The sequence below is a fragment of the Stegostoma tigrinum genome, chromosome 40 (assembly GCF_030684315.1).
Source record: "Stegostoma tigrinum isolate sSteTig4 chromosome 40, sSteTig4.hap1, whole genome shotgun sequence".
NCBI classification, from domain to species: domain Eukaryota; kingdom Metazoa; phylum Chordata; class Chondrichthyes; order Orectolobiformes; family Stegostomatidae; genus Stegostoma; species Stegostoma tigrinum.
Genome location: NC_081393.1, coordinates 15,400,984 through 15,415,015, shown reverse-complemented (window position 1 = coordinate 15,415,015; position 14,032 = coordinate 15,400,984). Strand labels below are relative to the sequence as shown.

Here is a 14,032-nt window from a genome sequence, read left to right as displayed (position 1 = left end):
AGGGCGTTGGTGCTGGGAGTTGGGAATGTGTTGTCCTCTCTCACCATTGGCAGTGGAAATCGAACGACACATAGATGATGCGGGGGTCATTGAGCTTCTCCACGTGTTTCAGGTAAGCATCCCCAATCACCTTCTCAGGCCCTCGGTGGTCCACCAGGTTAATGGCAGCCTACAGGGGAGACGCACAGAGACGGGGTCAGCTTCAGCAGGCAAGCAGGAACATACAGGCAGTATGGCAGGGAGCGGCACGCCGTTGCAGGGCCGGCGCTGAGAGAGTGCCGCGCCGTTGCAGGCTCGGCGCCGAGGGAGCACGGCACCATCGGAGGGTCGGCGGCGAGAGAGTGCCGCACCATCGGAGGGTCGGCGCCAAGGGAGCGCCGCACTGTTGGAGGGTCAGTGCTGAGGGAGCGAGGCGCCAATGCAGGGTCGGCACCGAGGGAGCGGCGCGCCGTCGGAGGGCCGGTGCCGAGGAAGCGCCGCACCATCGGAGGGTTAGCGCCGAGGGAGTGCCGTGCCGTCGGAGGGTCGGCACCGAGGGAGCGCTGTGCCGTTGCTGGGTGGGCGCCGAGGGAGCGCCGCATTGTCGGAGGGTCAGTGCTGAGGGAGCGCCGCACTGTCAGAGGGTCCATGCTGAGGGAGTGGGCACTGTCGGAGGGTCAGTACCGAGGGAGCACCGCACTGTCGGAGGGTCAGTGCTGAGGGAGTGCCGCACTGTCAGAGGGTCAGTGCTGAGGGAGCGGGCACTGTCGGAGGGTCAGTGCCGAGGGAGCACTGCCCCATTTGGTGACTGGGTGAACAATACCAAGGCTGTCCTTTGAAGAATATGACTAAACCACAACACCACCATCCCCCCCAACAACTCATGGTTGGTATGTCCCTGCCGTAATGTCCAGATTGAAGCCAGAGTGTACCATTCCTCTGAGGAAAGGGTGGGACGGTGAACGGGCCAAGGCGGTGAAGAAACCAACCTGTTTGTTGTAAATCCTGAACTGCTCGTCAAAGTGGGCCTGGAAAGCGATTCTGTTTTCCCGATCGCCTGCTCGAGAAAGGAGATGTGGAGTTGGCAAGCTGACACTCGATGGCAGTGGAGAAACAGGGGAGGGCATCCCCTTTTTACAGGCTGCTTGTGCCCATAGGGAACATCGTCCAAGATGGCGGCCCTTGTCGGCCATGACACCTGGACCCACTGTGCAAAACTGGGCACCAGCTGCCAACGGCCTTGTGCCTGAGCGACATACCACCCTCGCCCTCCCGTGCCCCCTCTTTACGACCTCTGGTGGGCCAGGACCGCCCAGGGAGATGGGCCACACCCAGTTTCCAGATGATTGGTGGATTCCTGAGGATTCTCGCTCCCCTCACGCCCTCTCCCACCTGGACCCACCTTCGGGACAGCAGCTTGGCTCATCGCCCCGCTCCCCAACCCCAGCTTCTGCACCACCAGGACTCACTCCTGTAAAGTTTTGGCCGAGGCTTGTAGCGATAACCCTGTTGACTCCAAAACACCGGGACAGATCCACGGACCTGAACAAACGACAGGATGTCGTGACCGCTGTAGATGAGCTGCTCCGTCTCCACATAGTTTGCAACATTCCCGTCACTGTCGACCCCTCTGCGTTTGTACCTCATTCCTGCGGGGAGACGGGGAACAGGCACACCGTCAGTCCCACCGCGGGGAGACCAGGAACAGGCACACCGTCAGTCCCGCCGCAGGGTGACGGGGAACAGGCTCACCGTCAGTCCCACCGCGGGGAGATGGGGAACAGGCACACCGTCAGTCCCACCGCGGGGAGACCGGGAACAGGCTCACCATCAGTCCCACTGCGGGGAGACTGGGAACAGTCTCACTGTTGGTCCCACCAGGGGGAGACCAGGAACAGGCACACCGTCAGTCCCACTGCAGGGAGACTGGGAACAATCTCACTGTTGGTCCCACCGCGGGGAGACGGGGAACAGGCTCACCGTCAGTCCCACCGCGGGGAGACCGGGAACAGGCTCACCATCAGTCCCACTGCGGGGAGACTGGGAACAGTCTCACTGTTGGTCCCACCAGGGGGAGACCAGGAACAGGCTCACCGTCAGACCCACCACAGGGAGACGGGGACGGTCTCACCGTCAATTCCACCACAGGGAGACGGGGAACAGGCACACCGTCAGTCCCACCGCGGGGAGATGGGAAACAGTCTCACCGGCAGTCCCACCGCGCGGAGACTGGGAACAGGCTTATTGTCAGTCTCACTGCGGGGAAACTGGGAACAGGCACACCGTCAGTCCCACCATGTGGAGACCAGAAACAGGCTCACCGTCAGTCCCAATGCGGGGAGATGGGAAAAAGTCTCACTGTCAGTCCCACTGCGGGGAGACCGGGAACAGGCTCACTGTCAGTCCCACCGCGGGGAGACAGGGAGCAGGCTCACTGTCAGTCCCACTGCGGGGAGATGGGAAACAGTCTCACCGTCAGTCCCACCGCGGGGAGATGGGAAACAGTCTCACCATCAGTCCCACCGTGGGGAGATGGGAAACAGTCTCACCATCAGTCCCACCGCGGGGAGACCGGGAACAGTCTCACCCTCAGTCCCACTGCGGGGAGATCGGGAACAGGCTCACCGTCAGTCCCACTGCGGGGAGACCGGGAACAGTCTCACCGGCAGTCCCACCACGGGGAGACCAGGAACAGGCACACCGTCAGTCCCACCGCGGGAAGACCGGGAACAGGCTCACTGTCAGTCCCACCGCGGGGAGACGGGGAACAGGCTCACTGTCAGTCCCACTGCGGGGAGATGGGAAACAGTCTCACCGTCAGTCCCACTGCGGGGAAATGGGAAACAGTCTCACCGTCAGTCCCACCGCTGGGAGACCGGGAACAGTCTCACCCTCAGTCCCACTGCGGGGAGATCGGGAACAGGCTCACCGTCAGTCCCACTGCGAGGAGACCGGGAACAGTCTCACCGGCAGTCCCACCACGGGGAGACCAGGAACAGGCACACCGTCAGTCCCACCACAGGGAGACGGGGACAGCCTCACCCTCAATCCCACCACAGGGAGATGGGGAACAGGCACACCGTCAGTCCCACCGCGGGGAGACCGGGAACAGGCTCACTGTCAGTCCCACCACGGGGAGACAGGGAACAGGCTCACTGTCAGTCCCACTGCGGGGAGATGGGAAACAGTGACATCGTCAGTCCCACCGCGCGGAGACTGGGAACAGTCTCACCCTCAGTCCCACTGCGGGGAGATCGGGAACAGGCTCACCGTCAGTCCCACTGCGAGGAGACCGGGAACATTCTCACCGGCAGTCCCACCACGGGCAGACCAGGAACAGGCACACTGTCAGTCCCACCACAGGGAGACGGGGACAGCCTCACCCTCAATCCCACCACAGGGAGATGGGGAACAGGCACACCGTCAGTCCCACCGCGGGGAGACCGGGAACAGGCTCACTGTCAGTCCCACCGTGGGGAGACAGGGAACAGGCTCACTGTCAGTCCCACTGCGGGGAGATGGGAAACAGTGACACCGTCAGTCCCACCGCGCGGAGACTGGGAACAGTCTCACCGTCAGTCCCACTGCGGGGAGATCGGGAACAGGCTCACGGTCAGTCCCACTGCGGGGAGACTGATCCTGCTCCCTGTCTGACCTCATACTCACCGTGCTCCCTCTCCCAGTCTTAGGAATATCGTATTGATGTCCTGCTCCTTCTCCTACTTTGGGGGAATACCAAACTGACCTCCTGCTCTACTTCCCAGTCTCAGGAATAAAATCTGACTCTGCCCCCTGTCCCGGTTTTGGGAATACCAGCCGGAGCCCCTGCCCCCATCCCGGTTTCGGGAAGACCAGCCGGAGCCCCTGCCCCTGTCCCAGTTTCGGGAATACCAGCCAGAGGCCCTGCCCCGTCCCAGTTTCAGGAATTCCAGACTTACCACCACGGTACCTACTCCGGCGGGAGATGAGGAGCAGCAGGAACCTGGGCTCTGGGTCGGATAGGAGTTCCAAATCCAGGGAGAGGCTGGAAGAGCTGTCATCCTCATCGAGCTCGGACATGCACAGCTGCATCTCCTCCATCTGCACAAACCCCTGGATAATCGGAATGATCCACTGCTTGGCCAAGGCATTCTGTAAGGGAAACTCTGGCATCAGTCAGAGAGCCAAGGGAGGGCGCACTGGGTGGGGGGGGTTGAAGGGGTGGGGGAATTGAGGGGGAAGGGGGGATTGAAGGGGTGGGGGAATTGAGGGGATTGAGGGCGGAGAGAGGATTGAAGGGAGAGGTGGAATTCAGTGGGCAGGTAGGATTGGTGGGGGCATGGTGGGGGACTGGGGTGCGATTGAAGGGGGAAGGGTGGATTTAGTGGGGAGAGAGGATTGGGGGGGGAGTGGGAATTGGGGGGATTGGTGGGGGGGATTGAGGGAAGGGGGTGATTGAAGAGATGAGAGGGAATTGAAGGTGGAAGGGGGAATTTAGTGGGGAGGGAGGACTGAGGGGGTGAGGGGGAATTGGTGGTGTCGGGGGAGAAGCGGGGATTTAGGAAGGAGGATTAAATCTGCTGCTTCAACACACCCGAAGGCCTCACAAACTCTGGGAGCCTGCTGGGTGCGTCTGCCTTAAGACCTCCCTTCAGGACGAAATACCCCTGTTCACACCCCACTCCCCCCGAGCCCCACTGCCAGGGGCATCAATCAATGGCTGCTACAGACTGCCCGAGCTCTTCATATCAGTCTCAGAGACAGTTCACCCCAACCCTGCCGATACCCTGGTGTGTTAGAACGTGACAGAGGAATAGCCTGGGCTGAGGGGTAGTCGGACGCAGGAACCTCTGGGAGCAGCCTCCCGGAGAACCAAAGTCCACCCACGGTTTTGGGAACGACAGGAGCGAGGGGGGAAGGAGCTGGGGTGGGCGGGGGGGGGGGGGAGCGGTGGGTTGCGACCCCTTTGATGTGGTTGAGGCAGAGCACGAGAGGGGCTCAGCCTGGTTCAAGGCCGAAGTTGGGTGGGGGGCGAATTCCCAGAAATGTTCCAGCTCCTCGCTCCATCTCCAGGAGGGTTCACGCTGCGATGGGCTCTGCTGAGTACGTTTCTCTGGCCGTCAGGGGGGAAAAACGGGGACAGGGCCACAGGCTGCATTTACAAATGGGCCCCTCCTGCACCTCAGAGGTGACCTTTTCCCGCACCTTGTGTGTGTGTGTGTGTGTGTGTGTGTGTGTGTGTGTGTGTGTGTGTGTGTGTGTGTGTGTGTGTCCCTGTGCCGTGACATCCCGCTTTCTGTTCCCGTTCCGCTACGTCCAGGAAAACCATACTTTTCACTGTACCTCGGGGCACACGCGACAACGATGGCGACCGCAGCAACAAAATGGGAACCCGACCCAATCCGAAAACCAATCCCACCTTCTCCTCCAGCAGGTCTCGGATCATGTACTTGTTCCAGAAGAAACGGTCGTCAACCTGAACAGGAAGAGCGAGGGGCGGCAGGTGAGGTGGCTGGGTCTTCACCAAGGTCTGGAGTGCGCGGCCCTCCGTTCCCTCCCGACCAAACTCCCCGCCCTCCATTGGTTTCTGCGGGGTGCTCTCGTGAAGGGTGGAAAAGTGGCGAGGCGGGGGTGTGGCGGTAGGCACACAGCTCCCCTTGCCAGGCTGGTGCTGGCACATCGAGGGCTCTTGACCAGACTGGGCCCAGTGACCTCTAGAGGTCAAAGTGGACCCGTCCTGGCACTGGGCAGTGGGGGAGGTGGTCACCCGAGGTGGAAACGGAGATGGAGGGTGCTTCAGCTGCTGGTGACGGGCACGGGTCGACTCACCCCACTCCCCGCACACTCCCTCACTGGCCCATTGAGGTGGGGTGGGGGGAACTGAGGTCAGAGGGTGAGGGGGTGGGAACAGTGGTCAGACTGCGGTGGGAGGGACCGATGTCAGAATGCAGGGAGGGGGGAAACTGAGGTCAGAGTGTGGGGAGGGGGGGACCAGGGTCAGGGTGCAGGGGTGGGCTGAGGTCAGAGTGCAGCAGGATGGGGGACTGAGGCCAGAGTGCATGGGGGTGGGGGACCAAGGTCAGAGTGCAGGGGGGACCGAGGTCATGTGCAGGGAAGATTGAGGTCAGAGTGCGGGGGGGTGAGCGCAGGGAGGAGGGAGAGGAGGGTGGGGTTGGGGAGTGGGTTGGCGCTGGGCGCAGCGTGGCCTTGGGTTCCCCACCGCCCCCCCACCCCAACCTGTGTCCACGGTGGGGAGCTGGCTCGGTCCTTGAGGCTGGTGTAGTGTCGCTGGGCAGAGTTGGTCATGTCGTAGGTCAGGCTGTAGTAGAAGGAATCCGAGTTCGTGAACATCTTCACCAGCTCCTCCAACAGGTGGCGCTCCAGCTTCTCCTCACCTGTGACCTGGGGGAAGGCAGCAAACAGGCATCAGGGCCAGCACGCGGGGTGGGGTGGCGGGGGAGGAGGTGGCACGGTGGGTGGGCATGAGGGTGTGCACGTGGAGGGGCCATGGGGGTGGGCACAGGGGTCGGTGGCACGGGGGGATGACGTGGCATGATTGGGCAAAGCTGGGTTACAGATGCTGTTCATGTCCCATTCCAAACCCACTGCCACTCCCATCCAGGAGGACAAGGGGCAGCAGGTACATGGGAACACCCCCACCCCGCCTGCGAGTTCACCCTCCGAGCCCCTCACCGTCCGCCCCGACTTGGGAAATATATCGGCCGTTCCTTCAGTGTCGCTGGGTCAGAATCCTGGCACTCCCTCCCTGAGGGCACCGTGTGGGGGTCCCTACAGCACACGGACTGCAGCGGCTCACACCCCCCTCCTTCTCGAGGGGGCAATTACAGACGGTGACCGATGGCCACACCACGGGAGGTGGGGGGAGGGTGGAAATCGAGAACAGGAGAATCAATGTCCACTGTTCGATCAGTAACCTCAGACTGGCGTCTTTCAGGGCAGGAAATGTGCCATCCTTACCCAGTCTGAGCCTGCACGTGACTCTGGACCCACAGCAAACGTGGATTGACGCTGAGCTTCCCCAAGGGGCAATAAATGCCAGCCTAGCCAGCCAATGAGCAAACGAAGAGGACGCTAACGGTGCCAAGGGGAAGGCGAAACAAAACGCCCCATGCAGGATGGCCCGGGGCTGACAGAAACATTTTATTGGGACCGGGACAGGAAGGTGCAAGGAGTCGTCCTTAAACCAAGGAAACCGTGGCAGGGAACACTTCCAGCCGGAGGGGTGGCAGGTGAACGATACCTTACCTGGCGTTTGGGAGGAGTGTTTTCGGGCAATTTCCTCTGAGAGTTGGTCTCACTGGCGCCAGGGGAGATTCGCTGATGTACCTTGCAGAACTTGGAGGAGAAAAACACCGAGTGACAGAGCCATGCACAACACGCGAGGGAGGCCATTTAGCCCATCCAGCCCCCCCTGCCGGCCCTCTCTCTCAAGGAGGAGGAGGAAAGCACCTCTCAGGCTTTTCCCTGCAACCCCAGTTGAACCATTTCTCGCGGGAATTCCCCACCTCGAAAGCCTGGGTGGGACTTCCACAATCTGGGGAGCTCTGACTGAGGTCAAATGGGAGCCATCACTCTCTGATACACAGTATGACACCCCACAAGCCCCAAACCCTCACCCCACCTGGGGTCAGGACCAGACCCGAGCCTTGCGTTGGGGACCACCACCGCTCAGGGTGGGGGGGTGGTGGTCAGAAGGGGTCGTTGTTGGGCCGCGTCGAGGGAAAAAGCCAGAAGCAAGACTCGCGGACATCGCCAGGGCTTGAGCCCAGGGAGACATGTAGGTCAATGCCCTGCTCTCTCTCTCTGTTCAGCCCAGTCTGTGAGCTGTCTCATTGTCTTCCCCTGCAGGCCTTGTTGGGCCAAACGACATCAGCAGACTGGACAGCACAGACAGACAGAGAGAGAGAGAGACACACACACAGACACAGAGAGAGAAAGAAACACAGAGAGGCAGAGAGAGACACACACAGACACAGAGAGGGAGTCACACACACAGACAGAGAGAGAGAAACACACAGACAGAGAGAGAGAGGGAAACACAGAGAGACAGAGAGAGACACACACAGACACAGCGAGAGAGACACGCAGAGAGAGAGAGAGAGAGAAACACACAGACAGAGAGAGAGAGAGAAACGCAGAGAGACAGAGAGACACACACAGACAGAGAGAGAGAGAGAAACACAGAGAGACAGAGAGAGACACACACAGACACAGCGAGAGAGACACGCAGAGAGAGAGAGAGAGAAACACACAGACAGAGAGAGAGAGAGAAACACAGAGAGACAGAGAGAGACACACACAGACACAGAGAGGGAGACACACAGAGAGAGAGAGAAACACACAGACAGAGAGAGAGAGAGAAACACAGAGACAGAGAGAGACACAGGGACAGAGAGAGAGAGAGAAACACAGAGACAGAGAGAGACACACACAGACAGAGAGACACACACAGACACACAGAGAGAGACACACGCAAGAGAGAGAGAGAGAAACACACAGACACAGAGAGAGAGAGAAACACAGAGACAGAGAGAGACACACACAGACACAGAGAGGGAGTCACACACACACACAGACTGAGACAGAGGGAGAGAGAGAGAGAGACACACACACACACACACAGACAGACAGACACACACACACAAACACACACAGACACACACAGACAGACAGACACACACACACACACACACAGACACACACAGACACAGGGAGGGAGTCACACACACACAGAGACTGAGACAGAGAGAGAGAGACACACACACACAGAGACTGAGACAGAGAGAGAGAGAGAGAGAGACACACACACACACAGAGACTGAGACAGAGAGAGAGAGAGACACACACACAGAGACAGAGAGAGAGAGAGACACACACACACACAGAGACTGAGACAGAGAGAGAGAGAGACACACACACACAGAGACTGAGACAGAGAGAGAGAGAGAGACACACACACACACACACAGAGACTGAGACAGAGAGAGAGAGAGAGACACACACACAGAGACAGAGAGAGAGAGACACACACACATACACACAGACTGAGACAGAGAGAGAGAGACACACACACACACACACACACACACACACACACACACACACACAGACAGGTTCAGGGAAATGGGACCCATCACCTTTGGTTTGGAAGACAGGCGTGGGGAGAAGGGCACTGTGCTTGAGTGGACCAAAGGCCTGGGTGAACGTTTGGCCTGGAAGGAGGTGAGGGAAGCGGGAAGGCTGCTCTCAAAGGGCACAGAGAGTAGGGTTGAAGCAGCCAGAACGGAGGGTGGAGCTGTCCACGCAGGCTAAAGAAGTGGCTGAGACGCACAGGACAGCCAAGGGCCTGGTTCAGAGCTGAAGCCCCTGGCTCTGGAGAGCTCAGGCCCAGCAATGTTTGGAGCTTGACGGAGATGGACACAGGGCAGAGAACCCAACGGGCGCCTGATCACAAGTGGGCGCCCCTCCAAACGTGGGCTGCAAGTGTGTGGAGGCGGCGGTGGGCTGGGTGGCATTGGTGCATGCGAGGCGCCAGGACTGCAATGGCGCAGCGTCGGGCAGTGAGACCTTTCACCTTTTACCTCGAGTTTCAGGTCCAAGGGCTCGGTGTGGGTCAGTGGGATCACTGCCACTTTGGTAATCTTGTACATCTTATGTTTACCCAGCACTGTGCCAACCAGGCCCTTCTGTTGGATCAGGATCAGGAAGCACTCCAAATCTACAAAACAGGAAGAGAAGGAGGGTATCAAAGGGGGCCATGTTGCCACTGCTGCCCGTCCCGCTGGCGCATGGCACAGGGTGGGGACTGACACATGCTCTGGTCTTGCGCAGAGCGCGTCGCTCTCATTCCACCATCACCAAAGCCATCCCTACCATTGACCGAATGTAGCCACTCACAGGCTGGGTCCGTTGGCGGGGGGTAGCCGCTGCCTCAGTGTTGTGTCTGCTTCACCGCAACCATGTCAGGGCACCCCCTCAGGGTCACTCTGCACCCCCCCAGCCAACTCCCCAACTTCGACAGTCTAACTGCTGCTGGATAGATATGCCCACGGTGACCCCGATTTCACCACGAGCCCCGGAGCTGGGTGGAGGGCAACCCACGCTTCTCCTGTGGTTTTCAGTTCTGGTGACCGACCACCCCCGACCACCACCCCCACCCTCCCTGGGGTGCATTTATCGTTCTTTGTTAACTTCAAACAGTTAACTGAACACGACCCCTCGCCCACCCTGCCCGACCATGTGGCACATCTTGCCAACCCCAAAGGACCCAAACCTTTGCTCCCAAAACGCCCCGTGTGCTCTCAGTCTGCGTCAGGACCCGGGGTCCACCCAGAGCCTGGCTGGTTTGCCTTCATCTAACGGGGGCTTGTGGCTTCCTCAAAGAACGCAAACGCGTGAGACACCGTGTCTTTTTCCCCAGAGCCATGGGGACAGAGACAGAGAGATCAATGTTCGTAGCACATGGGGTGGGCACAGGGAGGGAGTGCGGATCTGAGACCACTGACGCTACGACCTTACAGATCAGGGAGCTCCAATGGGTAGACAGGCCACACCCTGTTGGGAAGGAGGTCACATCTGTGCTGGGTGCAGGAAAGAGCAAATCATTCCGTGCCACTCTTCCCAAACCTGTCCCTGTTCCCCCCTCACGCTGTCCCATTTACCAGATTAAAGATGCTCTCAGGCATCGTGTTCTGGAGCTCCAGGCTTACTCCGTGAGAGAGTCTCTCCCTTCGCTGTTTCTGGATCCTCTTGCTCTCAAACCCTCCTGTTGGTAGTAAACAACTCTCCCGAACCCCTGCCCCTTTGGATTTCCCTCAATGCATCGAAAACCTTGATCAAATCCCCTCTCAAGCCTCTCCTTTTCAAGTGGGACACACCCAACCTCTTCATGAACCCTCTCTGCATCCTCTCAGAGACCAGGAAGGGTACAGAAAAGATTTACAGGGATGTTGGAGGGTTTGAGCTATAGGGAGAGGCTGGGGCTATTTTCCCTGGAGCATCAGAGGCTGAGGGGGGTGGCTTTACGGGCGGCACGGTGGCTCGGTGGTGAGCACCACAGCCTCACAGCGCCAGGGACTCGGGTTCGATTCCACCCTCGGGCAACTGTCTGTGTGCGGTTTGCACATTCTCCCCGTGTCTGCGTGGGGGTGCTCTGGTTTCCTCCCATAATCCAAAGATGTGCAGGTGAGGGTGGGATTGGCCAGGCTAAATTGCCTGTAGTGTTCAGGGATGTGGAGATTAGGGGGATGGGTCTGGGTGGGATGATCTGAGGGTCGGTGTGGACTTGTTGGGCTGAAGGGCCTGTTTCCATGCTGTAGGGATTCTAATCGACTTTTATAATGTCATGAGGGGCATGGATAGGGTGAAGAGCCAAAGTATTTTCCCCCAAGGACAGGGAGTGCACAACTGGATAGTATAAGCGAGAGGGGGAAAGATTTAAGAGGGACCTGAGGGGCAACCTTTTCACACAGAGGGTGGTGTGTGTGTGGAATGAGCTGCCAGAGGAAGTGGTGCAGGCTGGTACAGTTACAGCATTTGAAAGGCATCTGGATGGGGACATGAATAGGAAGGATTTAGAGGGATATGAGCCAAATGCTGGCAAATGGAACCAGATTAATTCAGGATTTCTGGTCGGCATGGACAGGTTGGGCCGAAGGGTCTGTTTCTGAGCCCTATGACACAATAATACCAAGGGTTCCCTGAACCTGGTCGGACGCTGGAGCTCACCAACACGCAGAGACCGCCGACAGACCCGAAGAATTTTGGACACGTGCGGCTGCGGGAGCAGGCCATTCAGCCCATCGGGCCCCTCCCACCCCTTTCCGCAGCTCCCTGCCCGAGTCATGTTCTCTCGGTCGGCTCCCACCGCCACATTCAGGAGGCAGGCTCCGAATTGCCGCGGCCTGTTCCCGGGCTGGCTTTCACCGAACACCTTCAACCCACCTCCTCGGATTCCCGATCCTTCCTTCCCGGTCAGGAGTTCCTCTTTATTTCCTCCTTCATGACTCCAACCACTTTGAGCCAAACTCTGGGCCCTCCAAATCGGTTGACCCGACTGGAAGCCCCTCGGGACTGGAGGACGCCACTGCCCCACCCTCCCCGGATCCTCCCTGACAGTCCCTGGGAGAGCTACGACAGCAAATCCCAGCAGAGGTCAGCCCGGACCGCTGTCACATGACCGTCCAAAGCAGTGTGCCTCCACCTCAGGGCCAGGAGGGGTCACCATCAGACAATTACGCCCCGCCTCCCATTCCGACAGTGGGATAGAGGCTCGTTACCAGGGAGGGAGTGCTTTATAAACCGGGCCTTTGTGGTCTCCACAGCCTTACTTGTCTGAAACTGAAACTTGCCAACGACGCCCTCCACCAGACCGAGGCAGACTGCGCTGGATAGATCCACATCAGATGCTACCAGCACAGGAGAGAGAGAGAGAGAGAGACAGGCCATTAGCATCGGGGCCGATCTCGGAAACCAAGCTATGAGTTTCCGCCAAAAGGGGGAAACTGGCGCGTGCCCGCTTTGCCATGACCAGGGCGCACAGCAGGATCCCACAAAAGCCGTCAGGATCGCTGCCAACTGTCGGGAGCCAACTCCTGTCAATGGAGTCAGGCCTCAAGAGAACTTGCGTGGCCTGTTTCCCGTTCCCAATGGCACACATCGGAGGTGAGAGGTCATCTGTGTAACAGCCAGCATGCGTGGACAATGGAACCAGACTCGGGAACGCGCAAAGGAACGCAATTTTAGCAGCTGCTGGTGGGGCAGCTGAAGAAAGGAATATGGTTTGGTAACAGCAGTCATTGGGAATCTTTGTCCCTCGCCACTGCATCTCCCTGCCAATTTTCTCCATCACAGCATCCAGTGAAGAAAGCGAGCATCAGAAACAGCTATTCACTGAGACTGCTCTCCAACTGTGTACAAACCATGGCGATCTCAGATCAAGAGGGAACATCTCCAGGATTCTAAAGAGTTTGAAATTCTACATGCTCTTCCCTCCTGCTCTTTTAAACCATACTCTTGCATATGTGCATGTCATTCAAGGAGCATTTACATTTTCCTCGGCATCAGCACCTGTTAAAATGACACGTGCCCTCTCTTTCAATTGGAGTGTGATCTCCGAACGTTATATAAAGGGAGAGGCATATCCATTGATGGAGAGTGGGGGGTGGGGTTTACAAAGAAGGGAGCTGCATTCCCCCATCATGACCCAGCTTCAGTGCCCAGGGGGCAATGTTTTGACCTTGTGCGGCTCTGGTGGGATGGGGTATTTTAGGAAGAAAACGGCCAGCCAAGATTTGTTCTGGGGCCAGACCTGAAGCACTGCACCTCTGGCTGTGCGTCTCGAGGAGCAGTGCTCCAACTCTCATTAACCCTGGTGCCCCTTCACAAAGGCATTGAGCAGCAGTCGGATGACGGGTCACTCAGAAAGGGTCGCCACGGTTCTGGCTCGAGGCAGAGGGAGGTGTCGATTCGATAGGTCAGGGCAGGTACAGTTGAAGGGAGGAACAAACAGGAACAGTCACAGTCCCACGCAACGGGTAGTTTGCTTAAAAAAAAAACAAAGCGCAGCCCCCCCTCCAGCAGGACACTGGTCTGTGGGCAGGGAAAGTGCTCGGAAGGGAATGACGGAAACCGGTGTTTGTAATAAACTGTAGGTTTGCAATGAAACGACTGCAAATTGCTTTGAACAGAGAGTGGGAGAAAAGAGACATCAGGAATATGGACTGAGAGTTCAAGTGTGGAAGCGGTACTGTCCCTCCCACTGAGCTGGGAGGTTCAATTCCCAGCTGCTGCAGAGATGTGCAAGGATGCAAAGGATCGCACTTTGGTACAACAAACAAGGGTAGGGCTTATAGAATTAATTGTAGGGGCTTTGGGTAGTGCTGTAGAGCAGAGAGACTGAGGGGTTCAGGTCCATAAGTCTTTGAAGCTTGTGTCACACGTAGGCAGGATGGTTAAGAGAGATAACAAGGCGTAGAGCTGGATGAACACAGCAGCCCAAGCAGCATCAGAGGGGCAGGAAGGCTGACGTTTCGGGCCTAGACTCTTCTTCATC

At 58.3% G+C, this 14,032-nt stretch overlaps 1 protein-coding gene across 1 annotated transcript in view; it reads right to left on the bottom strand.

The window, feature by feature from the left end:
- Positions 1–14,032, bottom strand: part of LOC125447978 (phosphatidylinositide phosphatase SAC2-like) — a 174,064-nt gene that overhangs the window by 32,057 nt on the left and 127,975 nt on the right. Inside the window, exons 2-10 of the mRNA XM_059641168.1 lie at positions 12,309–12,386; positions 9,561–9,697; positions 7,225–7,314; positions 6,196–6,360; positions 5,378–5,434; positions 3,918–4,110; positions 1,449–1,628; positions 969–1,036; positions 45–169 (exon numbers count right to left, since the gene is read on the bottom strand). Coding sequence (XP_059497151.1) covers positions 45–169; positions 969–1,036; positions 1,449–1,628; positions 3,918–4,110; positions 5,378–5,434; positions 6,196–6,360; positions 7,225–7,314; positions 9,561–9,697; positions 12,309–12,386 — 1,093 coding nt within the window. The remainder of the gene's footprint in view (positions 1–44; positions 170–968; positions 1,037–1,448; positions 1,629–3,917; positions 4,111–5,377; positions 5,435–6,195; positions 6,361–7,224; positions 7,315–9,560; positions 9,698–12,308; positions 12,387–14,032) is intronic.